The sequence below is a fragment of the Drosophila bipectinata genome, chromosome 3L (genome assembly GCF_030179905.1).
Source record: "Drosophila bipectinata strain 14024-0381.07 chromosome 3L, DbipHiC1v2, whole genome shotgun sequence".
Lineage (NCBI taxonomy): Eukaryota > Metazoa > Arthropoda > Insecta > Diptera > Drosophilidae > Drosophila > Drosophila bipectinata.
In genome coordinates this window covers 22,247,002-22,273,161 of record NC_091738.1, presented here as the reverse complement: position 1 = coordinate 22,273,161, position 26,160 = coordinate 22,247,002, and the positions used below count along the sequence as shown (strand labels likewise).

At 47.6% G+C, this 26,160-nt stretch overlaps 1 protein-coding gene across 1 annotated transcript in view; it reads right to left on the bottom strand.

Moving 5' to 3' along the window:
- Window positions 1-17,028, bottom strand: part of bru3 (bruno 3) — a 125,956-nt gene extending 108,928 nt beyond the window's left edge. Inside the window, 2 exon segments of the mRNA XM_070279364.1 lie at window positions 15,023-15,491; window positions 16,949-17,028. Coding sequence (XP_070135465.1) covers window positions 15,023-15,082 — 60 coding nt within the window. The 5' untranslated portion in view covers window positions 15,083-15,491; window positions 16,949-17,028.
- Between the last annotated feature and the right edge of the window lie 9,132 nt (window positions 17,029-26,160).

The window sequence follows — 26,160 nt, the reverse complement described above, 5'->3', positions numbered from 1 at the left end:
ATTAATGATGATGGCTCGGAACGATCCGCCTGCCGGCCCACACCCCACACCCCACCTGCCACATTCAAGAGTGGGCGGTGGAGGCGGCTTCTATAGGTTTCCGCCCGCCGCAGGCCCCAACACTTTGCATAACATTAAGCAGCTTCGGTTCAGTTTTTATTCCGATTCAGATTCCTGCCACTTTCGACGCTTCCTTTTTTGTGGGTCCCTGCGGTCGACCGCAGCCCCATAAAATATGCACCCAGACACAACAAAGTGAAGTATGCAAAGCGGGCGACTCTCTTCGGATCCGGCTCTTTGGATCTGGGCCGGGAGAGACGAAGTGGGCCGGGCGGGGAGTGGCAAAGCGCCTAAAAGCATATTTCAATTAAGCTATCACCTTGAATTATTCTCACGAGCACTGACACCCCGCGCCGGGCCACAGCTCGCCCAAACGCAAACATACCCGGCAGTTCCGCCTAAAAGCAGACTACATTTCTTTTTTAATTTTAATGTTTTCATTCACCGCAAGCGCAGGGGCGGTCTGCGGAGGCATCTGCGGAGGCGGAGGAGTATAACGTTAAAACCGCTCGTCAAAAATTTGCATTTAAATGAGGCGCAGAGGCGACTGGCTGACGGGCCTGTACTCCCCTCCTTGGAAGTGGAAATTTTTATGATTGCGGTGACTGCCAAATTGTCAGCGGATGGAAGTGTGTGTTTGTGCCAGTTTCCAGTGCTGCGCGGGTGTGTGCGGCCCGGAATGTAAATATTCATTATGTCGGTGTGAGTGCACTCTGGTACAGGCGAGAGGTCAGTGAACACACAAAAGTCATCGCAGTCGCTGCGCCCCCACTCGAGCATCCTTGGGCCAGAGTCCTCCCCCTCTCAGCCTTGATACAAGCAGGGATTTGAGGTAAGAGAGTGATATCATCCCCTATTCGGGGATATTTAATCCAAAATCCACACTAGATTGATTAAAACTCAGTCCCCCAGTGCTTGTAGTATTTGGAAATGCCAACTTTTTAGCCAAACATCCGAATCCAGTTAATTTTTGCAACATTCCTCTTGCAACAAGCAACAATTTTCCCCGAAAGAATCCTTGGCAGGCATACAGCCGAGCAAAATTCATAATGAAGAGAATAATTCGGGCAACAGGATGCAGGATACAGAGCAGGACGCTCCTCTGTGTCGGTTATGCCGAACTTGCTCCGCTCACACGTTCACACACGCCGGCTCTGACGGCTCGTCGCCATCCTTCATCCTTCATCCAGGGATTCCAGATGCCCTCTTGCTCCCCCCCTGTTGCCCGCCGCGTCTGCCTCAGTCTCGACTCTGGCCTCGGCCAAAAATTGTTGGCATAAATGCCATAAACAGTTTATTTAGCAACGGAAAATTAACTGCAGAATGTTGGCAAGCCCACTCCCGCAGAAAAAGAATATGTAAGAGGCCCTGGCAGACAACTACCCAGACCTGTTCCGGCCCAATCCAACTCATCCCAGCCCGGCCCGGCCCGGCCCGACTCAACTCGACGCTTTATGACGTTTTACTTCATGTGCAGCTTCATAATTAAGTGACTCCCGGGGGTGGGCGGTCTGAGTTCCGCACTGGCACAAGCCGGGCCGAGGGGTCGGAGGCACTGACACTCGGGGGAGCTTTTAGTTTTGAGCCACGTGAGTAGCATCATCGCCTGGGCTTCGCCCGGGCCATAAAAACAAGCCCCAAACGAGGTCAACTGAGGGCACAAAAATGCATTTGCTTTATATTCCTAAACACACATACATAGCTACACATATTGGCGAGGTCAGAGGACAGGGCCGGGCAGGGGAGATAGTCAGATAACAGAGTTAAAGACGCACATAAAAAGTGTTAGAAGCTCGTTTTGTGTACTTACTAATTTGATGGCTGGTGGTATTAATGGATGATGGCAACTTACCTGAAAGAGAGTCAAGGGAGAACACGGAAAAGTTTAATTTTGAGTGAGAAGCAGAATTGGCTAAAGGATAATTAAGGATTATGGCTGTGGGTGGGAAATGAAAACTGCAATTATAGCTAATGGCGGGAGAGCAGAGCCATTCATAAATACTCCACTCCATAGTCCCGAACCGAGTGCAGTCCCCTTTAAAGCCGCCGTCCTCTGGCACTCGAGTCCCCGCCGAAAATTGATTATTGCAAACGCTTTAACACGCCCCAGCACATGGCCGAGTGGCCCGGGGCGCAACCAGAGGAAAAAATGTCATAAAAATTCTATTTTCGTATAAAATTTCGAAAGTAATCTAATAAATATTGATTTTCATTCGTCATCGCCAGAGCCAGAGCCAGAGCCAGCGCCAGCGTCGGAGCAGGCAAAGCCAATGATGGCGCTAGCGACGCCGGCGACAACAACATCATCATCAGCGCCTCACGGGGTCCGGCGGGGTGGGAGGAGGTGGCGAGTAATCCTACACGTGCATACGGAGAGTGAGCCGGGTCACGACAGGGCGAAGCGCCACAGAGGCGTAGTCAATAGTCGTTATTTGATATAGTCGAAGACCAACAACATGCCCGCCATGATGGAACGTGCCTGGGACGGTCGCCGCCACCGCTGACCAGGACATCGGGTAGAGGCAGGAGCAGGAGCGGGAGCTGACCGCACGAAAAGGGACCTCTCGCTGCAAGGGATGAAATCATGCGCGCAACTCGTTTTCGGTCAAGCATGCCACAAACGGGGCCGCAGGGGGCGATGGGCGATGGGCTAGGGTTGTGGGCAGCGGGCAGTGGGGTGGTGGGGCGGCTGGCTGGAGGACAAACAGTTCATTCAATCATTCAAATGTCCTTTGAACTATAAAAATACATGACACTAATAAAGAAAACGAACAAATGACACGACACCGGGAGAGCGCTCCTGCTCCTCTGCTTCTCGTCCCCTGACACTTCCCTGACCACTGACTCCTCGAAATGTGGAATTGGGTGAACGTAAGGATACGGAAGAGAAGAAGAAGAGCCGGAGGTAGAGCAGCCAGGACTGCTATTTAGAGCCATTTATAAGCATACTTTGAGGCGCCCTTAGCCCAGCACACGACATTTGACATTTACGAGTGGGCGCGGGGTAGTGCAGGCTAGTGGGGGAGTGGGCGGCCTCTCATCCCGCCCGACCATAAATTTTGCTGTTGCCATTTATTGCATTTTTATGTAAAATGACCCCCGCGGTGAGCCCCGACACGACCTCCCTTACTTATATATTTGAAAAGTTGTTTATGGGGCTTCGAGAAATCGAACCGAAGTCGGGGAGCGCGAGGAATTTGAGCAATTAAAGATGTGTGCCCGATAAAGGATAAAGTGCGGTTCGAGCGGAGGTATTCCCGTGGCTGATTCCTACACGATTCTCGAATTCGTATTCATTCGCCTAGCCGCCTATTTCGCCGGGCTTTTCGCATGATTTATACTGAAAATTCCACGTCTGCACCGCATTTTTACAGCCATATGCTCCACTCCCGAGTCCTGCAACAATCGGAAAAGCCGCAACAACTGCCCCTCCAGCTGGAATACGAGAACACGAGCTCACAAATCAAAACAACGCACCCAGCGCCTAAACAGCTGCCAAGCCCGGCCTCGCCGACCTCGCGCTGGCGGAGCAGGGGCCGGGCAAAGCCAGGGGAATAAACTACATGAAGGCTTTCTTCGGCGTGTCTGGGCCCATGTAATCTCTGTTGACCATAAAGATTTATAGACTATTGTGTGTCGTTCACGGTTGCGTCGACTGGCCGGAGCAGCGGCAATGAAAAGAAAACTTTTTGCAACTTAGCGCCAAACTTTATGCAATAATTTATATATATTGGGTAGCGCGAACGGGCTTTGGCCATATAATAAAAATGCTGGCAGCAACCAAAGCAAAACAAAACACGGCAACACAAAAATAGAAAAGTATCCGAAAACGCAATGCCGACGACCTACACAAAAGGCGATGCCCATAATAGCAGCAGGAGCCACCGCCGGGCGGGGGCAGGAGCCGGGAAAAATATCCTCCGAAGCAACAATAACGGCAACCGAAGCCGGTAAATGAAACTAAAGCATCAACCAGGGAAGTGGGAAATGGACTTTTCTCAGATAGCGAGGAACTAGTCGATAGTGAGCTCGGCCAAATAGGAACATTTTTAAAGGTAATTCTTAGGAACTATTCCGAGCTTAAGCCTCTCATATTGGACTGTACGCATGTCCGTCTGTCCGTACCGATTGTAAGGTATTAGGAATTCGGCTTCGTCCGCTTCAGATCTCTTCCCATGTTAACCCTTGATAACTATTTTTAATGTTGCTTCTTAGTTCTCAAGAACTATTCCGTGCTTAAACCCGATATCCTTCGAATTATTAGTATTATTAGAAGTATTAGAAATTCTACGTCGTCTGGCTCTGCTCTTAATTTCAAACATATTATTCCAAACATTTATAAAGGTGTTTCTTGGGAACCATTCTGTATGTTATCTAAACCATATAGAGCCCCTGACATAGGGGTGTCCATGTGTCCTTGTAGCATATTAGGAATTCGCCCTCATCCACGTCATCTTGCCTCCCTCGTTAACCCTTGATAAGTTCCAGGCCTAAATATCGGTTTTTCTTGTCCCGAACAAGCGTAACAGGGCTTGTCGCATCCCGGTTATAGCCGGGCTGATATAAAAAATTAAAAACTTGCTCCTTCAGAGCTCCGCTTAGGTGTGCGGGCCGGGGTCTGGTCGGGGGAACGAGGTGAGGGAAGGGGAAACGCGCCAAGTGTAAAAAAAAGAAAAAACTTTTCAATGAGTTTTTCCTGTCGGCAGCAGGAGCGGCGTCGTCCTCGGTTATGGGCCTGCCCCAGCCCCAGCGCCAACTGCCGCCCCTCCTGCCGTACTTCTTTGGCGGTTTATTGTTGTTTGCGTTTTAAATAGACTCAAGTGTTGTTGGAGATTGCGTTGTTGTGGTGGCTGGTGTTGGTAGTGGTGTTGCTGTTGTTTTTGGCTTTGTGGAAGCTGTCGGTTGCATGCATTGTCTGAAGTGCGTTTGCAACTCTTGTTGTTGCTCCGCCGTGGGCTGGATGCTGCTGCTCTGGATGCTCCGGTCTCGAAATCAATCGATAGTTAATGGAAAATCGTTATTAATGAAAAGTTTACGCCCCACCCTCGCCCACGCTAGCCGTGGGAGGAGGACCACGCCTCTTTGTCTCCGTCTCCTGGCAGCCGGCAATTGAGCGCTCACTGAGCCATGGCAAAATGGTTGATAAAGTGCAGAAAGCAATAAAAAAGAGCGCAGGGAGGAGCGCAAGGACGAGGCCAGGACGAGGACGAGAGTAGAGAGAACGCAACATTTAAGTAGCAAAGTTTTTCATTTTTTTTCGTAATTTCAGTTGGGTGTGAAAAGTTGCACGCACATGGAGGTGGTGGGCGTAGCGTGGCAGCAGGCGGCAGGCGGAGGGCGGCGGGGCAGGCAGCTGTATTTGCCTTCACTTTTTGCTGCTGCATATTTTCCAGAGCATAAATATTTTATGCATGCAACAAAGGCAGCCAAAACACAATGGCCAAAAAGTTGGCAGCAGGGGGCCGGCGGGGGAAGACTCGTCGGGGACTTTTTCTGTCTGTTTGCGGGGGGAGGCGAGGCGGGGCTGGGCATTTGCACCTCCAACAAAGCTGGGCGTCCTTTATAATATTTTTGATTGAGGAGGATCCCACAAAAGTTTCCATTCCGACTTCATTTCTCCCCAGCATCCTGTGCATCCTTCACTCTCAATAGTTTAATGGCAGTTTAAGTAGTTCCTCGGGGGGAGGCCCATCCCACCTACCACCTCTGGTCCAAAAAAATGTATTTCGGCCCAGCAATCGGTTACGACCGCATCGCATCGCTTGGCCAATGAAGTCGGATCACGCAGGACATAAATAAGTGGAGCGGAGACCCTGTTCCGCTCAAAACGGCTTTGTAATCACATCAGGACGAGGCAGGACCAAGCGTTGCACCGTTTTGGGGTTCGCTGCCGCGGCTGATTTATTGCAACAACAAAGTTTTATCATGCATATTTTATGCGTGTAAATGTGGCCGTCATAAAACGGCTCTGGAGACGGAGGCGGAGACGTTCCTCCCGCACGCACATGTGTGCGTGGGCCCAGGATGTGCCGTACCTCCCCTCCTTGTGCGTATGAGTTGTAATGGCGGCCAATAAAGCCGCCATTCAATGGCAGCAAATTGGCATTTTATTAGCCACCCATTGCCGCACTTCGGGCCGGCATCGGTCCCGGCTATCCCTTCCCGCCATCCCCCCTAATTTGGCCTGTACTCCGCGCGTATGTCATAATAAAAATGAGTGTTGAAAACTTTTAACAAACGACAAAATACCAGCCGCAGTTCCACTGCCACCAGCCACCAGTCACCAGCTACCAGCTCCTCCGCCGCATCGATCGATGTCATCCTCGCCCACCCACTCGTCGCCGTCGACTGCGCTTTGAGGTCGTCGCATCGCAGCCCAGGCCGGGGGTATAACTCAAAGTTTACTCAAGTTACTTGCGCCAGCGACAAGACAGAAAACTTTGTACTTTACATCATTAAAAAGTTTCGCTTTCTCCGCATTTTTCACTGCGTTCTCCTTTCTCCGTTCTCCTTTAGCGTCCGCGTCTCCGGTTTCTTTTGGTCTCGTCCTGCAACTTTCGGGAAACAGACAGACTCCGGCTTTGATTGTGATTCGGGCTCCGGCTGAGGAGCTAAGCGATTGACTGTTGGCCATCAGTTGGTCGGGTTGGGATTGAGGCCCGAGGCCTGAGGCCAGGCCTGGAATGGCTGGGACTGCTCCGACCGCAGGCCCAAGGAACTCAGCTGATTGAAGCCCGGCCCGAGGAGCAAGCGCTGAAAAGTGCACACATTCACACGTAATCCGTTACTCCCATAATAAACGAGCGCGTAATAGAAAAATCCCAGCCCCCACCCTCGGAGCCCCGGCAAATAAATAGTTGCAATGCTTCAGATTTCTCTACGCTCTGGTTGGCTGCCTGCCACTGGCCACACAGAGGCAGGGACTCTGGTGGCTGGGCGCCAGGGGTGGGGCGGCTCTGAGCCAGAGGAAGGGTTCGGCGGAGACTGGGGACTTCATAGTTGGCAGAGCCGAGCGGTGGTTGCCTTTTTGTGCCCATGCGCATGGAAAATAGTGGCACAAACTTGCACAAAAAGATAAAAAGGAGGCACGGAATGTGCGGAGCGAAAAAAGCAAAGGGAATGCCAACAAGGAAGGGGGAGTTTCCCAGCTCGGAGGGTCCTTCTTTGTGTGGCTCCCTTTACGGCCGCGAGTGTGTGCTCGGCTTTGTCACTTGGCAGGTCCCCACCTTCCACGACTGGCACAAGATTTGCATAGAGCTCCCCGGCTCGGACAGCACATGTGGCCCTGCTCGGTTGGAGCGGGTGTCCAGGCCAGTGGCAGGGGCGGGGCCCTTAAAGTGTGGCGCCGCGGCAATTATTAAGTTTTCTTTCTCTCGCCAACAATTGCAGTTGTTGGCCGGGACTGGTGTGTGAATTACGCAGGAGGGCGCCTGGAGCTCCGTCCGGGCAGGACGGCGTATTAGAGCCAATTTAGCACGTCGTGGCCAGGTTAAATTAAGCCACTCGAGGACAAGGACAATGCCAGGACGAGGCGACAAAGCGGGAAAATTAAAAACTCGCAGATTGCTATCGTAAGCTGGACCACTTTGGGAGAGCACCTTCCCTAAGCGCTCCGGGAGCGGGGTAATGCGTTGTTTCCCCGGCTCTGATCTAATCCGAATCCGAGACACAAAATCAAAAGGAATTCGGCATTAGTTGAGCTCCTGCGATGCTTCTCCGGTTCTGTCCTAGTCTACTGGCTGCCACTGTCTCTGGATAAATGATGCATATGCATTTCCATCTCCATCTGCATCTGCGAGGTGCATGTGTCATGTATTTTTTATATCCCTGCCAAAACATAGTCTTTATGCTTTGACAAAATGTATACCATTTGCATATCCTCAGCTCCGGCAGCCCCTCCCGCCACACTCCTACCGCCCTCCACCGCACCTCGGCCTGAATAGAGCGTTTCGTGTTTTTCCCTTGAAAAATGCAGCAAAAGCCAACGAACTGTAACTGGACGTCGTTTTCATCAATATCAATGGGTGAGCTCCCCCCGCATCCGCATCCGATCCGCATTCGCATTCGCATCCTCGTTCGCTCTCCTTCTTCGTGCCCCAACAGAGTTGCAACATATGCTATGCTGCAGCCGCGCCGGCCGGAGGCAGGGGCACGTGGTCTGGTGTGGACAGCAGCGCTTTGCAATACAACGCATCATTTTTATTGTTTGTCGGCAGTCGGGGAACAGCACCAACAGCCACGGATGGACGACGTCTATTGAACATAGAGAGCAAAATTCTGAAAGGCAGCGACTGAGTGGGGGCGGTGGTTGGGCCGGCGGGCGAACGGTCGAAGGCGGAGTCCGGGCGTGCTTTTGTATTTTTGAACCCAAAAATAGAAAAATGCAACAATTCGAACAGCAGCACCAGCACATACGGCGAGATACAGCGAAAATCGAGGAAAATAACTTGAAATGCGCACTGAAGTGGCGGCGTCTAATGTAGCCGAAGTTCTCTATGTAACCGGACAGGGGCATGGCTTCTCGGGCTCCTCCGAGGTTATATGCAGTGTTGGATATGCGCTCAGAGTTTCGATATTACTTTTTTCTGGCCGGGCAGGGCTGTCCGTACTCGCACATGGGTACTACAGAGGGGCCAACTTCGAGGTCAATGAGTCACACTGGCCCGCCCGCGGCAGACTCTCTCGCATTTAGTCCTTCGCGCCCCCAGCCCGCCACTAACGACACTATCAACAAGGCAAACAAGCAGCGCGGCAACCGCACTTAACCATTGTTCACTTCACTACCTAATAAGTCTCAATTAAATGTACATAAAGCATAACACCTTGTAACATTTGCATGTTTCAGCCAACAAACTTTCCCCGCCCCCAGGAGCCGCCACCGTCCCCCACCCACTCATTCCCCCCAAGAGCCGTGTTTACTTGAACAACTTTCAGAACTTTCAGCACGCAAGCCTTCAACAAAACCCAGAAAATAAAAACAACCACAGCCCCTAGGTTGGCTAGCGAAACTGTCATTCTGTCAGTGTGTCATTTAATCATTCCCTCATTAGTTCGGAGAAAGTCATTGTTATCGACATATTGAATACTTTTCCGACGGGGAGGGTATGGTGCTTGTGGTCCTTCCCAACGGTTCGTAAATATTAATGCAGGGAATATTGGTTAGCCGATGTGTACCCTATGATGGACCTCTACTTTGAAAACTAATATTTTTAATGATAATAGTACTACACATTCCTTTGGGTTTCAAATTCAAATATCTGGAGTAGAAAAGTTAAAACCTGGCTATAGGGTTGGGTATCCTGTACAGATTTATGAAACCTCCATTTAAAAGGATATTTCAAGACGCCCTTAATAAGGTTAAAGTGTCGGCTTGCCCCCACGTTCCCGGCTGTCAATAATATATTTTTGGCTTGAATGGCACTGTCGGCCAGGACTCCCCCGCCGGGCCCGACCCCACTCCCGCGAGCGTTGCATGCGTGCGTTTCAAGTGGCTGGCGCTGTTCTGGCCCGCTTCCTGTCGTAAATAAAGTGAAATTCGCTTTTGGCAACGCGTGTACAGGTGGCACCCTTAATGAATACGACATTATTTTTTATGAGCTGTCAAACACTATTTTCCATACATTTTTTCTCCTTCAGCGGCTGAGGGCGAGCTCTGAGGTCTGGGGTCTGGGGTCTGAGGGGCTCTCCAGCTCACTCGAGGCTCGTTGAGAGTTTCCTTTTGCCATTTTATTTATCGCCCTTGAGGGCTGAGTGTGCACCGCGCCTGTGTGGTTATTGTTGGGTTATTATTTATATTATTTTTGATAAATGTTTTTGGGAAATTTGTATTTTATTGGTTGTTTATCGACAATTAGCGGTTTGTTTGCCGGGCTTCCCTATGCATAATATAAACATAATGTAAACACTTGGCTTCCTCTCTTTTTTGTCCGATGTTGATTTATTTGTCCAGTGCAAAAACAACAAACAACAAGGAGCGCAATAAGGTCCCCCCAGGAGCCTCTCGAAAGGATAAGGATGGGCGGTCAGGAAACAATTACGTAGTTTCCAAATAAAGTGAGGAGTAGAGGCTCGAGACATTGGCCTTTGCGCGAACAGAGCCGTAGAAATTCAACTGTGGACCATAAAAAATCAGAAATCAGAAAAACAATTTATTGAAGACTCGGCAAGGCCCCTTTGCGGTTTCGCTTAAATAATTGCAAAGTGTACTCGGATGCAGCACTTGGACGGAAAGGAAAATTCGCTCGCATGACGCACGCAGCTGCTGGCCGCGAGAGCTGCGAGATTTTCACTTGGCCCGCTCGTGTGCGGTTCGGTATTTCGAGCTTTTGTTTACATTTGGGTTCAGCTATTTTGAGAAGCCATAAACAGAGCAGCCAGCACGAACGGCAGGAGCCGGAGCCGGAGGAGCCGGAGATGAGGAAAAGTCCAAAGTCGGAAAACAAATAACTAATATGTGGAACGCACACTCGCACAGCTCGTACTCGTACAGCGGGAAACCTAATGAGCTGTGCCGCTTTTGAAGTTGCCTCGCAGCAGTGATCGAACTGAATGGAATCGAAAATCGATCGATAATCAAATGGAAGACCCACAATTAAGGCAGGCAGCCATAGATAAGACCTGGGGCTGGCTGGATGGGGATGGACACGCTCGAGGGTGTGCGTTAATCACGCAAGTAATTCTAATGCCAGACCCTCCGCCCGCCGCCCTCCGCTGCCGAAGCCGAAGCCGACCGCCTCGCCCTGCCCTGACCTCCCGCGATAAGTTTTCCCTCCCAGGGGTGGGTTTCCACTGCCAGCGCGGCACGGGGCATAATCAGGGCAGAACATGCCACGCACAACGAAAACAGCAAACCGCTGGCAAGGACTGCTCGAGGATTGGGGTGCCTTCCTGCTCCCTTTTAACAAAGCTGTAAAACTGTCACCTCTCGCAATCAAGAGACTCAAATTAAAGCCCGGAGTGCTTTTCGCCACACATTAAAATTCAGAAACCTCCAGTCAAGTGCGGCAGTCGAGAGGTTGCGACTCCCATATGAGATTGTCTGGCGGTTGGGCTTCACAGATTTCATTTCAAGCTACATAAACAGGAAAATGTGGGACCTTGAAGGCGTATTTAATTGTGAATTTTAATTCATTTTGTTGTCAAATATTTGGTGCTACCTTTTCCATGGAAGGGGTTACATGGCGTATGTATATATGGTGAATATATGTCTTTCCGAGTAACACTTTAAGATATTATATAAACTAAAAAGCATAGCTCTCCAGCCTAGCTACATTAACATTTAAAATTCAGGAGGTTTTCTCAAAAGAATGAAGATGTAATTTTTAAATCGATAGGAACGGTTTCTACTACTTAACCCGTAGGCAGTCTATGGTAGTCTCATTTAGTCCGTTAAAAAAATTACAGATTGTGAATGAAACAGTGTTAAATAACAAGTATGTTGTTAGCCCTTAAACAGTAACTAGGTATTTTTTTCGTCTTCTATAAAAAGCCCATATATTGTTCTCTATAATTGTTCTTTAGATGTTTCTAAAATTATTCGCTGTTTTTGATTTCTTATAGAAAATGTTGAATCTAAAATTGATTATATTTTATATTTATATCAAATATTATACAATACTTTATAATCTATGATTGTATGTATGTACATTTTGGTACGTTTTACCTGCTGCTATATTTTTATTATTGTATAATCTATAGTATATCAAAGCCTGACTTCAATTCATATTTTGAACTCCGCGAATGAGCTTAAAACTAAACTTTAACTCATTTTTCTTACTCGCGGTAAGGGTTAAAGTATATTTTTAAATATTGGTATGTGGTAATTTGGTAAATATTGGTATTACTTTACGCTTTACAGGATGTTAATTGACTAAAAATCTGTCAACTGTCAACGACAAGATTACGTTACAGTTAGTGTACCATGACCTAGTCTTCACTCTAACAAATCTGGATACGAATTTTCGATAGGTCGTAGAGATAAACTAAACTTATAATTAATAAATGAAAATAGGCATTGGAATAAGACATTTTTTCTATTCATAACCCCTAGGGAGGCTGGACAAGTTTTGGGTAAGTACCCCTGTTCTCGAAGAATACTAATCCGCTTGTTAACCCGTCTAGTGGGTTCTTTGGGAAAGTTCCGTTCACAAAACTAATTTTCTTTCGACTCCCCTCCCAGCCTTGGCAGTATTTATGTTTATTAGACTGGGCAGGCAATTTGCCGACTTAAGCAATTACCAGCCACCCAACAAAAGGCGTTGGCGCTTTTCAATATTTATACGCCGTCCGCCGTCGCCCAGGGCTCAGGGCCCACTGCCCGCGGCCCTCTAACGGTATGTAAATGGTAAATGGTTGACGGCTTACAAAACACCACGCCAGGCATAACAAAGGCGGCGCTGCGACCACAGCCCGTTATTATTATTGTTGCATACGCCAAGGCGCTCTCGTCCTGCGCCTGTCCTGTTTCCCGCCCAGGCCCCCCGTTTCTTTTCCTTTTTCTTTGTTTCTCCAGCAATTTGCGAAGAATGTAATTTAATAGCGTTGCATGTGTGCCGATGTGTGTGCGGGCCAGAGAGCTGTTGAATGCGCCCCCAGGTGGGTCGGTGGGCAGGTGGCCAGGTGGGCCCGTCAAAAGGTAAATTACACCAGCAGCTGACTACCCGGAGACACCGTTCAAACAACGGCTCCTTAGCTCCTCGGGCAGGACACATTCAAGATTATTGGTTTCAAGGGTAAAATTATGAAATGAAGTGGAAAATTAAGTGAATGATTGTGCCAAGTGCCAAGCGCCAAGAGCCGAGGTAAAGGATACGTGGACCGGATGGGGGATGAATAAACTCCGGAGTAAAGACTCCTAATCTCACGTTGTTACTGAGACCCTGTAAAGGTGGCTACAGAACCCTGATATAAAACCGTTTAACGTGGCATTAGGATGTTTCATCCGAAAACCCCTTTATTTTCACGGTTTAGGGTTCTCGAAACCCCTGTTACGGGCACTTTCGTCACTAAAACTGGAGCAATTTGCCAGATAATCAAAGTCTTGTAGGAAATTCAATGATTATTCTTTATAAAAAAAATTATAAAGCGAATTCTACAAAATTTATTGAGTAACCTGCTACTTTTCTTAAAATAAACATAGTTTCTGAATTGAATCTTCAATAAGTAGCAATAGCCTTACAATTTAAACAGAATTGCTTTTTCCGATCAAAGTATTTCAGCACAATATTACCATTTTATTGTATCCTCTATTTGGAAATGCTGCTATTTACATTTCAATTGTCGGGATGTTTGTGTGCAAATCGAAGGGCTGTCTATCCGAAGTGCTGTCTATCCCCACAAAGTTCGGGGCGAGCAAAGGATATAACTTTAACAGAAAGTTCGCGTGTCTGAGTCATAGTCCGAGATGCAGTGAGGAGCTCCCAAGGAAATAAAAAGGACCCAAAAGAACTGTGTCAACGACTTTGCTCCACTTAGCCATTTAAGGAGCAAGTTAGCTGGCACGTAATGCCGGAGAGCAGCAACAGAGGGATGTGGAGAAATTCAAAACAAGTGGCACAAAATATTGAACAACAATGGCGAGGGTATTAACAGGGCGGGTGGTCTGCAGGGGGACGCATGTGTCATCATTAGAATGGAGAACGGGAGCAATGTATTGGAGAGCGGAGAGTGGAGAGCAGAGAGCATCCTCAGCCAAGGATGAATATAGTGGCAGACAGCTATGGGGCAAGGGACAAGGGAAGGACGGGACACACGCACGCAGCACAAAAGGAGCGGCGGGACGCCTTTTGCGAGTAACGCAGTATCTGCTCTGCCACCCTGCCACCGAGCCACCACCATCCTCCCCCGAGCCAGGATAGTCACCACCATAAAAGTGAAATACACAATGAAATTTACGCAACATCCAGGAGTTGTCGTTGTAATAAAATAAAAAAATAGAGAATAACAGAAAAGAGGGTGACAAGCGGACGACAAAATCAACAAGGACATGTGAGGCACACGCTGATAAAACCGTCAGCTGAAGGAAAGGCAGTCAGGCGAACAAGGAAGACAGGAGGACCTCCGAAGAAGCAACAGAAGTTAATGTAAAAATCCGATTAGATTGAGACTATTACTTTGTCTTTTTGAAAGAAACGCGAGAGTGGGGAAACTTATGAAAACCTGAAATCAAATTAAGTGGAGATGTGGCCCTAAAATGTTTCAAAATGAGTGTGGCCATGCTCTCATACCGACAGCATTCCGGTATGAGAATGCTTCCCTTGAATTTCGCTTGAAAAGTATGCTACAATTTCTGCCTTGTAGTTCAGAGCTTTCTTTTTTCGCTGAATTGTACATTTTCTGCTTAAAGTTGACGTTTCAATCGATAAGTTTATTTTCGCCCAGAGACACCACTTAAAGACCGAGCAGAAAATCTGCAGGAAAACAAGAAGCAGCACTTTAAGCCGGGACCAATGTACTCGGAACAAAGGCATCCTGGCGGGGCTGCTGGCTATTGCGAAGACTGCGTAATGGCCGAGAGACACAGACAGCCAAATGAGAGCCACATTGACCTACACACACAGGCACACTGATTTCGATTCTGCCACAAACACAAAAAATGCGACCGCAAACACCAACGCACCCGCCACGGGGCCACAGACAGGGCGAATGATTAATTGTCAAAATATGTTGAGCAAAGCCAAATGCAAAAAAAAAATGAGGGGGGGCGAGGACTGGGGGGGAGAGCGGGAAAAGCTGGAAAAGCGTCACAACAACATAATAAAAAGTGCGGCAGTGTGCGTGCGACAATGTGTGCGCCGATGTATGCATATGTATTTATATTAACTTGTCATTACGTGACTACGGACAACAAGATTTATTATCATTTGGTCCTGCCATCCTGCCGTCCTGCCGACCCGCCGTCCTGCTGCCACCCACTGGACCCTTTCTGGTGCAACACTCATTCGAGTCCCCGGTTAATACTCACAGTAACTTGTTGAGCAAACTCAACCTTCGGTTGGCCGACCAGTTCGATAATATGAACCATATGGAACGCTTTGCTCTTCGACGTGGCGCCTTTGCGAGAAAAAATGGTTAGCGATTTTCACCGATTCTCTGGGAAGCGTTTGGTTAACTTCCTGCGAAAGCGATTCTCCTTTTCGGTTTCTGTTTACGACTGCTTTGTATAGGCTTTTGTCTTGGTTCTTCAATAAATACTTTTTGCACTTTTTGAGTTTTGATTCGAAATTTTCACTTGAATTCGTAGTCTCTCGTGGTGGCTATTGGTTCGAGTGTTTTGATTCTGTGCTTTCTGCTTTTTGTATACGTTGCTGCTATAAACGAGGCTGTGTATGTTTAGTGTTTATAATAATTTATCTTATCTTTATTTTCCAGTATTTAAACACGCCCGTCTACTCTTCTATCGCTATGTGCGCCCTCTAAGCGTTCTGCTCGTTCTAAAATCGAATTAAAATGTGTGTTTGGTGAGTGTTTGGTTGTTCGGGCCCGCTGTAAGCACGGGTAATTGGAGCACTTTTTCAGGTACAGTTGCTTTGAAATACATATTTGTGCCCGCAGCCAGGCCGCGCGGTTAATTGCTTGGAAATACACCCATTAGGCAAGGAAATTTATTCAATAAAACAACCGAAAAAAAAGCTGGCATTTCACTTTTAGGAATTTACAGGCCAACCAGGAAGTATCGAACAAATAATTGGTTGGTATTTCATTTCAAAGCACCCAAGAAAAACTCGAATAACACGCATTTCACTCTGATTCAACCAGGGACGGGTGGCTTTAAGGTCCAGTAGAGCACAGAATCCTTGCTTTTTCAAATCTTTTCGATGCCTTTTTGGGGAAAACTGCACTCTATTCTCGGGCGGCCAGAACCACGCTCTGCTGGCCAAATTAGAAAGAGCAATGCATATTCAATTAACAGGGCTATACGAACAATATATGGACAAACACGGAACACGGGGGCACAAAGAGCACAAAATACAACAAAATGTGGCTAAAACTGAAAACAGAATATTGGCGAAAAATGGTCGAGTGGTCGGTCGAGTGCTGGAGAATCGGAATGCCATGGAGATGAAAATGAAATTATGGAATGCTCAAAATATTCAAATTCAATGTGAGAATCGTTTTCCACAGCACTGCTCTGCTCTGCTCCGCTCCGCCTTGCTTTGCTTTGCTTTAGTTTGGTTGGCTTTTCGGGCCAACATTTTAATTGAAAATGTTTTCGTGTGCTGCGAGCATGAAACAATTTTGGTTGTTTGTTTATCTGGGCAAATTGGAAAAAATATAGTACGGCAAGGCATAAGGCGGGCATAAAGCATAAGCGAGGCGTGGAAAACATCCAAAAAGTAAGCCCCCAGGAGGAGAGAGCGGACCAACCTGATCGGCGCTCTGCCCAGTTCAGTTCTACGGTCTATTCGGACATTTTTGTTTACAAATTGTTTCTAATTATTTTCGGGTTTCGGGTTTGTTTATTGTGCAGTCGGGCTATTTCTGGAGCGAGCGTTAATGGCGCTGATGAAAAGATTGAACAGAAATCGAGTTCTGATGAGTCAGGAGCTGCTTCTACGGCTACGGCTACGGCTACTGGTGGAATCAGCATGAAATGGCTTCGGGAGTGATCTCTGGTGGTAATTTCCCGTGCTTACAGATTTAACAGCTTTGCTTTCAACAATTGCGGGTTGTGAATAAACAAGTGTATAACTTTTGCGTTTTCGAAGCGGATTTGGTTAAACTTGTTGTGTTTTAAAGCGAATCGGAATTATTGGTTTAGTTTGTAGGGTTTGGTTTAATTTGGTTTGGTTCAAAATATGCGTTTTCGGTACTATCGCCTAGGTTTCAGTTTGCGTTTTTGAATTAAAGAACAAATGTCACGACGAGAACTATACGAAAATATTCCGACTTAACCACTCAGAGAACTTAATGTGTACTCTCTGGCTTTTCCGATTTTCCGACTAGACTGATGAAAATTCAAATTGGAACTGTTCCCGTGTTCTGCCGAGCCGCTGCGAAGTTGCAGCGAAGTCGCGCCCGACTCGTGCCAGGCCCTCGTGCTCGAACGTCGGCAATTCGCTTTGCCGTTACTCTGTCGATGTGTGTTCTGTGTGTGTGTTACGGGGAAAAGCGTTTGTGTGCAGACGCTGCCCGTCGCCCTCCTGCGCATGCTCACTCTCTCTCGCTTTTCCTCATTGGCTTTGCTTGCGGCTCAAAGAAGAGTGTGGCTAGCTTGGAAGCTGGCATTGCCCCTTTTCGAAATCCCTCCAGCTTTCTAACGGCTTCCCTCGATCGCTTCGAATCGCTTACATGTCTGGACATGATCTATATATGAGATCTTTTGGCAAGTCTTTTCTTGAAAGAGGGTAACTCTAGAAAAACTTAACCTCACATTTGTAACTTTTATTATATTTACATATCACTTTATACTCTTATGATAAATTCATTGTAATTTTCGTTCTTTTGATTAGGTAAGGCAGGCATTACGGTAAGGGTTAGTCCTAATTTTCACATCGATTTCACATCCACATTTTTAGACAGATTTTCGTACTTGACCTTCTGTAACTACTAAAAAATTAATAAATGGCTAAAAACAGTAAAAATCCTGCATATGTACTTCTGTTGCACGAAAGATGCCCCCAGAGAGCGGTTCAGGATCGTCCTGTGCAACAAGTTCGACTCCGCGAAAGCATTTCGAAAGCGTCAAATGTCGGCATTTGGGCTTGCGCAGCGGGTGCAAGAGGGACAGTACCATACTCAGAGCCCAGGAAAAGGATGGCGCCTACTGCGATGAGCCGGCTCCACAGGGGAACCGACTCCAACCGAGCCGAACAGACGTCCGAGCCCCCAGCCCGAACACGAACTCGCGTCAAACGAACTTACAGCATACCCGACCAATTCTAACCAACAAACGCAACAGCCCCAACACGCCGGCACGGAGCAGACGGTAAACAACTCCACAAACACGCCGCCCGTGCAATCGAAGGGCCATCTGGTGGGTGGTTCGAAGGGACGGTCTGCTCCGCTCGGCTGTTCGTGAGCAGGCGACTCGAACGTGTCCAACATGTGTGCTCGATGCGACCCGATGTCAATCTGCAGGACCAAACTTAGTCCACCGACTAAGGGTATACTCTAAAAACGCAGAGACAAGATCCTGCGAGGAGCGTGGCTGACCATAGACCCAAGTTCTTTCCCAAAACCAATAGGAAATACCCTTCTTTGAAGAGCTTAACGAAAACAAAACAGCGCGGAGGGGCGAAGGCGGTCGAATAGCGGCACACTCAAAGCGGCTGGAAAAGCAAAAAGGCCTAGAAGGAAAATCTCCGACGGCCAGCCGAACTCGCCAAGGCCGACTCGTGTAGCGGAAACAGCCGCGCAGTCTGGCGCCCTCTCGCTTTTACAGGTCCCAACTGGGCAGTGGGTGCGAGCGAGGCGGCTAGCGTTAGTTTTTCGCCCTAGCTATGTAACATGCCTTGTGGAGTCCACCTGAGTGGGAGAGCGAGAGAGTAGAGCGCGCGGATGCCATGTGCTGGGCTGGGTCGGATGAAATGGGCGGCGAGTGGGTGGCGGGTGGTCTGGTTGGAGGGGATTGTTATGGTGCGGAGGCCGAGCCACAAGGCGCGAGCGGGCTGGAGAATGGCAAACATGTGCGTTTCGCTGCTCCTGCCTTTGCGTTTTCTGTTTTGACTGGAAGTGCTCATCACTGCGATGATAATTTTCTGCTGAATATTTATGAAACACATGACTCACAATGTGATTAAGACCAGAACCCCTCCTCCGTAGGATCCAAAAGGCAAACACGGAACGAGGCTGGAAAACTACGCCAATAAGAGAAGCGAAGAGAGTGCCTTTTGCCCGAAGAGAGTCCTGCCGAAGAGCGCGTGGACGCCCACACTCACATTAGAATTCGCACTCTCGCACTTACTTGCCACCACCCACCACCCACAACCCACCCGCCGCACGCCATTCACTGAAATGTTTGGAAATTCATCATCATGAGGTTTGATGACGACGCACGAAGACGGGAAGAAATTAATATGCGAAACGCAACAATTTTTGCCAACTACAGCGCCTGCAACAACAAGAGGGCCAACAACAACAACAACAACAGCAACAGCTGGAGGAACACTTTTTGTGCGCTGCCTCGAAACCGGCAAAATAATAACAAGGAAAACATCTGCGAGGCATTGAATAATGCCAGGGAAGTTTGGGGCGCGGCTTGTTGAGCGCTTTTTCAGTGGGGTTTCCCTTTGTGGTCGACTCTCGGTCCGGGCCTTGACTTCCAAACGGCAAAAGTGGCACTCAGAGTGGTTCAACTGATTTAGTTGCAATTGTGGCATAGAGGAAGTGGAAAAGGATTTGAAACATGTGATGAAATACATAATTACCTGCTTCTCGGGCAAGAGAGCACCTCCTTTAAGTCCAAACCATTAAAGTTCCTTATTTGACACATTTTCTTTTATAAATTTCTTAACTTTTACTTTTTTATTTGCAGGATTGACAGTTTCGTTGCTTTTTTCTGACAGAAACCAAAATGGGCTAACGCCACAGGACTTTTTTGATAAAATAGACAGAAATGTCCTAACGCGTCAACACCTGATCAAACTTTCATGATTTTTTTATGTTTTGTTATGTTTATGAGTACTAAAAATATAAATAAAAATATAATAAATAAAATATAAATAAATCTAATAAAATATTGATTAATTCATGATTTTTCTATAAAAAAAAAAATGTATTACAGTACTTACATATTCAAAGATTCTTTTCAAAAATTCAATCGACTCTTATCTAATAATAAACATATATTACTTTTCGTATAAATAGCTTTTCCTATCATACGTATAAACTTTGCTAGTTTTATGAATTATTTACATTCGCTGCCAATAAATTAGACTCGGACTCTATTTGAGACAGCTCTGTGGGCCGGGATGCTGAAATCTGGCCACCTAATATGCCAGAATCCATCAATAGTCAGCTCAATTCAGTTGAGTTCGGTTCAGTTCAGTCAGTCATTCATTCGAGCAGCTAACAATCTCCGCCCTTGACAGACTCGGAAACCTAACAACCTGCCAAAGCAGCAATGAATGTCGACTCCGTCTCCTCACTGCCTGTCCATCTGGCCTGCCCGCCCGTCCACCCCACGGAACCCCATTCAAGCGTTATTATTGTAGCTAGCTGTTATTCTTTTTTCCTGCTATTTTCGCTACGCGCTTTTTGCTTTCGGTTCCTTGTGCGTGGGTGTCTGTTTCTATCTCGGCGTGTATTTGTGTGTCACTAGGATACGCAAAGGCATCATGCGCCACCACCACCCAGCCACCCTACCACCCAACAGCCCAACCACCCAACTCAACCACCAGAGCAGTCAGAACCGGAGCAGCTAGCATCAGTCCCCGCGTCATCCTCCGGCGGGGGGGCCGGCGCGTTGTCTTGGAGTTTTTCAATTTGATATGCTCGACCGATTTTCGCTCATTTCAAGCGCGGCAACGTCGCTGTTGCCACTTGCTGTTGCTGCTGCCGTTGCTGTTGCTGTTATTGTTGGCATTGTTTTTCTGCGTTGCGCTTGTCGTCGCCAATTTATCGCATTTTTACTTTGATTTTGCGTTAATTTTTGGACTTCCCGGCCCCAGAGCCGCCTCTGAATGCCTCCCTCGCGTCCGTGGGTCCAGTTTCCTGTGTATTTAGCGCTAAATGGTGTGTTGATACTTTCGTTTTTTTAGCTGCCGCAATCTGCCCTGGGCAGTCGAGTGTTAAGGCATATAATCAGTGTTAAGATGGCGGCGATTATGCGAAATCAATTTTGCGGGGAGCGAGAGCTAGTTGATGGAAGGCCCTGTCTTGGCCTCCGATATCCTTTCGAGCGGTAGCCGACCTGCTATAAGCACACCACATCCTCCAGATCATATCCTCATTCGGTTATCCGGCACAGGAACTCGCCAAACAGCATTATTAAATCCAGAAAGAGCAATAAATTCAATAAATGGAAAAATTACCAATGATTTTTTTGCCATTCACTTGGGTTTTATGCACTTCGACATTATCTGGCACTCCCACGCCCACACGCCCACACACCACACACACCACACACGCCACAGGCGCTCCTGGAGCGACACCAACACCACCGTCGAGTCAATGTCATTTCGATTTTACATCTCGTGTACGTACAGCAAGTCGTTAGGCCGGGCCGGACACTCAGCTCCAGAGCGATTGGCTTTATGCATCAGCGAGCACAAAAAGCGGCCCTGGGCGGGGTGGGGCGCCTCCTCCACATGGTCGATATTTATGCGAAAATCAAGCGATAAATCTAAATTATATGCCATTGCTAAGCTAATGCCGGAGCACCAGACAAAGAAGTCCATGACGGGCCAGCCTTGACTCCTGATCCCAGCTGCTCCCTCCCCGACCAGGGGTCTCGGGTTCCGGAATGGGGCCTCGGAACGAGCTGAAAATATGCGAGAGGACACAAAGAGTATTTTTACGATGATTAGACATCCTTCAAATGGCCTAATTAAAAACGAAACGAGAGTGGAGCTGATAGATTCTGATTACCATGTAATTGGGAGGTCCTCTATGAAGGCCTCCGACTCTACTACTTGTCATCCTGCCGGGTCGGAAAGGTCGAAGGACGGAGCAGGGAATACGGAATACGGAATAAGGAATACTTTTCGAGACGGCTGTCAGAAGGTGGCCTACGGACGCTGAACCGAAACTGTATGTCCTGTCATACATATACATGTCGCAAATTTGATTACGACTGCTGCTGTGTCGTCAAGTTTTCGTTCCGCTGTCAGCCCGGGGGCACAAACTCTCTGCGGTCGAAAATTAATGAAAATTTCATAAACTGATGGGGCCTATGTGCATGTCTATCTCTGGCCGGACCAGAAGCCATCGCAATGTTTGCGGCTTGCCATCATAACTTAATTAACAGCCGCTCAGTCCGAACCCAGGGCCAATATCCATCCAGTCACCCCGTCCCGTAAGGTCGGCCGTGATAGATACTGGGTGGGGAGGACCGGCCCGAGTCCTGTCATCCCTCGCTTTGCATCTGACCCACACAGGCCGAGGCTGATCAAGTTATAAATAGTATTTCATATTTCACTGGCCCGGCTCGACCCAAAGAACTATGTCAAAGTGGCATATGTTAAGCCACGAGTAGGCGGCCAAGCTGGCTGCCGGGGGGTGGGGTGGAATAGAGGCAGCAACCCTTTCAGCCCGAGTCCTTCGGCAAAAATGTTAGGGCGGTGGCTCGGCCGCAGAAGCGAAGGCAGCGGCCACCCGAACACGTACTCATAATAATATTTCACGTTGCTTCCACAGGGAAGGTTTCCGCTTCCCGGTTTGCCCTTTCCCTGCCCCTCCCCTCTCCTCACGATGTCTGGTGCTTGTTGATAAATTGGCGACAGCGTATAAATTAAGAAATTGTACACTAATTGCGTAAAAACTTGTTGTTGCTGCATACTTTCAGGCGGGTTTTCAATGCCACCGCAGGAGCGAGAAGGCGCTGGCGACGAGTCAGGGGCGAGAGGGATATGGGATAGGACCACAAGGCTGGTCAGGGGGGAGACCAAGTGCGTGAAAGTGTTGCTGCTTTGTAAAAAGTTTTATTTATCGATTTTGTTTTGCGACCCGCAGCAACCAAACAGCATCCTTTCCCCCTCCGCCGCTTCAATTCCAATTTTATGTTGTATCAAAAATTTTTAAAGCATACATTTTGGCGTTTGGCAGCCACCGACTAAGTGCCGCAGAGACATGGACGGGGCAGGGGCTAGGGCTGGGGCTCCGGTTGGGGCTGGGGCTGGGGCATGGGGAGCCTCATCATCTGAGAGTTGCTGTTGCTTTTGAAGTTTGCACAACACAAAAACCGCAAAATCTAATTAACGGGGCGCTTGGTCTTGGTCGTGCCATTGTCGAAGGATGTGGGGCAGCGGCGGCTTCCCGGCGTGGGGCAAGGGGCGATAATTTTGGGGGGAGGTAGTTCTGTGAGGTGGCGCGGTTAGCGCGGGTTTCTTTTGCTGTTCCTGGCATTTGACTTCAGGGCTTTTCTTTCTGGTTCCTTTCTTATTTCCCATTTCTTGTTTTCGCCCCTGGACCAGAAAGCGGAGCACCGGAGGAAGGAGCCACCAAAGCATTTAATATCTAATCTAGGAAACTGAAAGTGTTTTCCGAACGGGCGACAGTTCCGACCTCAGCCAACACAATACTTCAACAAGGTGCCTGATGGGGTCTCCCACGGAATGGGATTGGAGATTTATTTCAGCCTGAACCTTCAAGTTTAAGGCCAAAATTGAACGGAAAAACAAATCAATTAAAGAAAATTATCATTTGTAAATGGCTGTTCATTAAAATCGATCATTAAATTATGAAAAAAGATAAAGAAGCTTTATTTATATTACCAAGTTATATTTTTCTGTTGTTAAATTCAATCAGAGGTATACATATATAAGTTGATGCATATATACAAATAGTATGTATATTCAGATAGGGAATTTAATTATAATAATAATAATAAACCGCCATTCAAAAATTACTTTATGGAAAATTAATTACCGGGATGGAAATTAATAGAAAAATCAATCCAATTTTTATTTCATTATGGAACGAAATGACGTAATTTTATAATGATTTAAACACAATTTTACTTAGCTTACAAAACTTAAGGATTAAGATTTAAGGTTTATAAATTTTTTTTTTTATTAGAGCGGTTTGTGTAGACTGGCCCCTATAACATCCTTATATCTGGCTTTCTTTGAAATTGTTTCTGTTGTGGGCCAACATCGTGGCTGCTTAAATATGTTTAAGATATGCAATGACCGAAAATATTGACCTTTAAATAATCTTTGTTCAGTCAATCAATAGGAGAGTTTAACTCAATTTAACTTGAAATCAGAATCGACCTATAAAGTATATGTCCAATAATATTCAACGGGCCGTATAGGCCCGTTGAGTAATATTCAACAGTACTATGCATACATATATAATTATTACTTCATTAAAATATATATTATTACTACTATACATATACAAACATTAAAATATAATCTGTTTGTATACACAATACACAAAATGTGTCGTATTCCCTTTTTTTTAACATAAAAGTTATAAGATTGGCAATAATAACCATGATTCTTTTGAATTATTAACTCCCAGATAGTATTGTCAAAATAACAAAGGAACGTATTTTTAAAAGATGAAAGATTTTACTGGCTGAGTGGCTCCAAAAGAGGAACAAATCTCTCAAAAATACAAATAACAAACGAATGATACATTGGAAACCGGGATTCGCCAGCAATTAAATCTATTTCCAGAAATCTAAAAAGAGAATCACGAGTTGAATGCTCATTACACAATACATTTAGAGAATTTACGGAGAAAAGCCTTTGGAGCTTCCATGGGGTGGATGGAATGGATCTGCTTGGGGGAAGTCGGGCACTCGACAATGGATACCAATCGACTTTTTATTCTCCGTAATGCTTTTAGACACAATTTTGACAGCTCCAAGTCTGGGCGCTACCGCCTTCCGCCTTACGCTCTTGCTCCTCCGCCATTAATTTTCCTGGCGGCGAGGTCCTTCCACTCGACAGCTGTGTCAGATTTAAGCAGCATTTAAAGCATTTTTGTTTGTCAATCTTGTTTTACATATTTTATCTGCCCGTCCATCTGGCAGCCCTCCTCCCCGCCCTGCTGCCCGGATTGACAGACCTCAGTTAGTGTCATCATAATCATTTTGTCATTAATATGTCTGACTGGCCACACAGCGCGTCGCCAACGCCACGGCCAACGCCAGTGATGTCCTGGCCCGACCCACCCAGCCACTACTCTCGACCCCCTCCCTCCCGCTTGGGCGTAATCTGCGGTTTGCTTTTTGTTGTATTCATTGTGTTTGTCACCCTCCCGCCTAGGCCCCAGAGCTCGGGGAGCCAATCCATTGAATTATATGGATTTTTGCCCGAATAAAGTATACATCCGAGCATGTGTGGGTGCCACCCTGGCCCAGGCCCAAGCCCAGCATTTCCGTATTTTTATTTGCCCGTCTGCGCTCTCTTTCGCACACGTCTCCTGCCCAGCCCTTGCAAGTGTGTGGTTTTGTTTTGCTTTTGGCATACTTGGCAGCATTTCTGTTGCTTCGCCCGCTGCCTCCCTGGACCGACGTTGCCTTGGCTACGAGGCAACCGAGATCTCTCGGAGGGACCACCACCCACCCGATCCCGCCGCCGATCCCGATCCCTCTCCCTCACTCTCTCTGTTATTGTTGGGCCGCCAAATCATCTGGGCGGCAACCAAGCACTCCTGCTTCGGGAGGCCCTTCGTCCGCCTCTTCTAGGGTGTGGAGCCCACACACGCTCGGCCTGCGAGTGTGTAGGAGTGCGATGTGTATGCGAAGAGTACTCTAGGCCCTTACATAAGAACGAGCCCCCAACGAACCCCGTTTCTCCGTGCATTTTTGACATACTTATGTCGCTTTATGTTTTTGCTGATTTTGCATAAAATACAAAAGGACGAAAAGGACTCGGGAGGGGCGACAACAAATAAAAGTGTTACTTTGTCCCCTGGCCCTTGGTTTGTGGGGTGGCTGGTTCTCTTCGGCTTGTTGGCCAAGCTGCTCTTAGCCAGGCCAGGAAACGCGCATGTGTTGTAGCCATGGCAGTCAATTCGCCGCAACCTAAGGGATTCCTCCGAGGCGAATTGAACTGAGAGACTCAGGGGTATTGACATTGAAATTTCCTTTCCTCCACGAGTCTGTAGTGGCAACTCCTCGCCGGGACATTGTGGCTTGCCAACGTGGCCTGCAAGTCTCCGGCTAAGAATTTTGTTTTTACCTTCCGCTTTTTGGGAAATTTCCCCTCGCCTTACCCCTGCTGGAATCCGGTTCCCCTCCCGGAATGGCACTGCTCTGGAATTCACTTACTGTGCAGTGGCAGGCAGCCCGCCACCGGCCCAAAACCAGTTCGACGCTTATCAGTTGGCCCACAAACACACTGGATAGCCAGTTAATTGGGGATATTTTCATGAATATTTCAGGGCAACGCTAACAGCTACACGGCCAATTGCACGCACTTGTCCGGCTGCCCCCCACTCCCAGGCCGCCAGCGCCTCCGGTTTCAGTTGCGGGTGCGTGGGGCT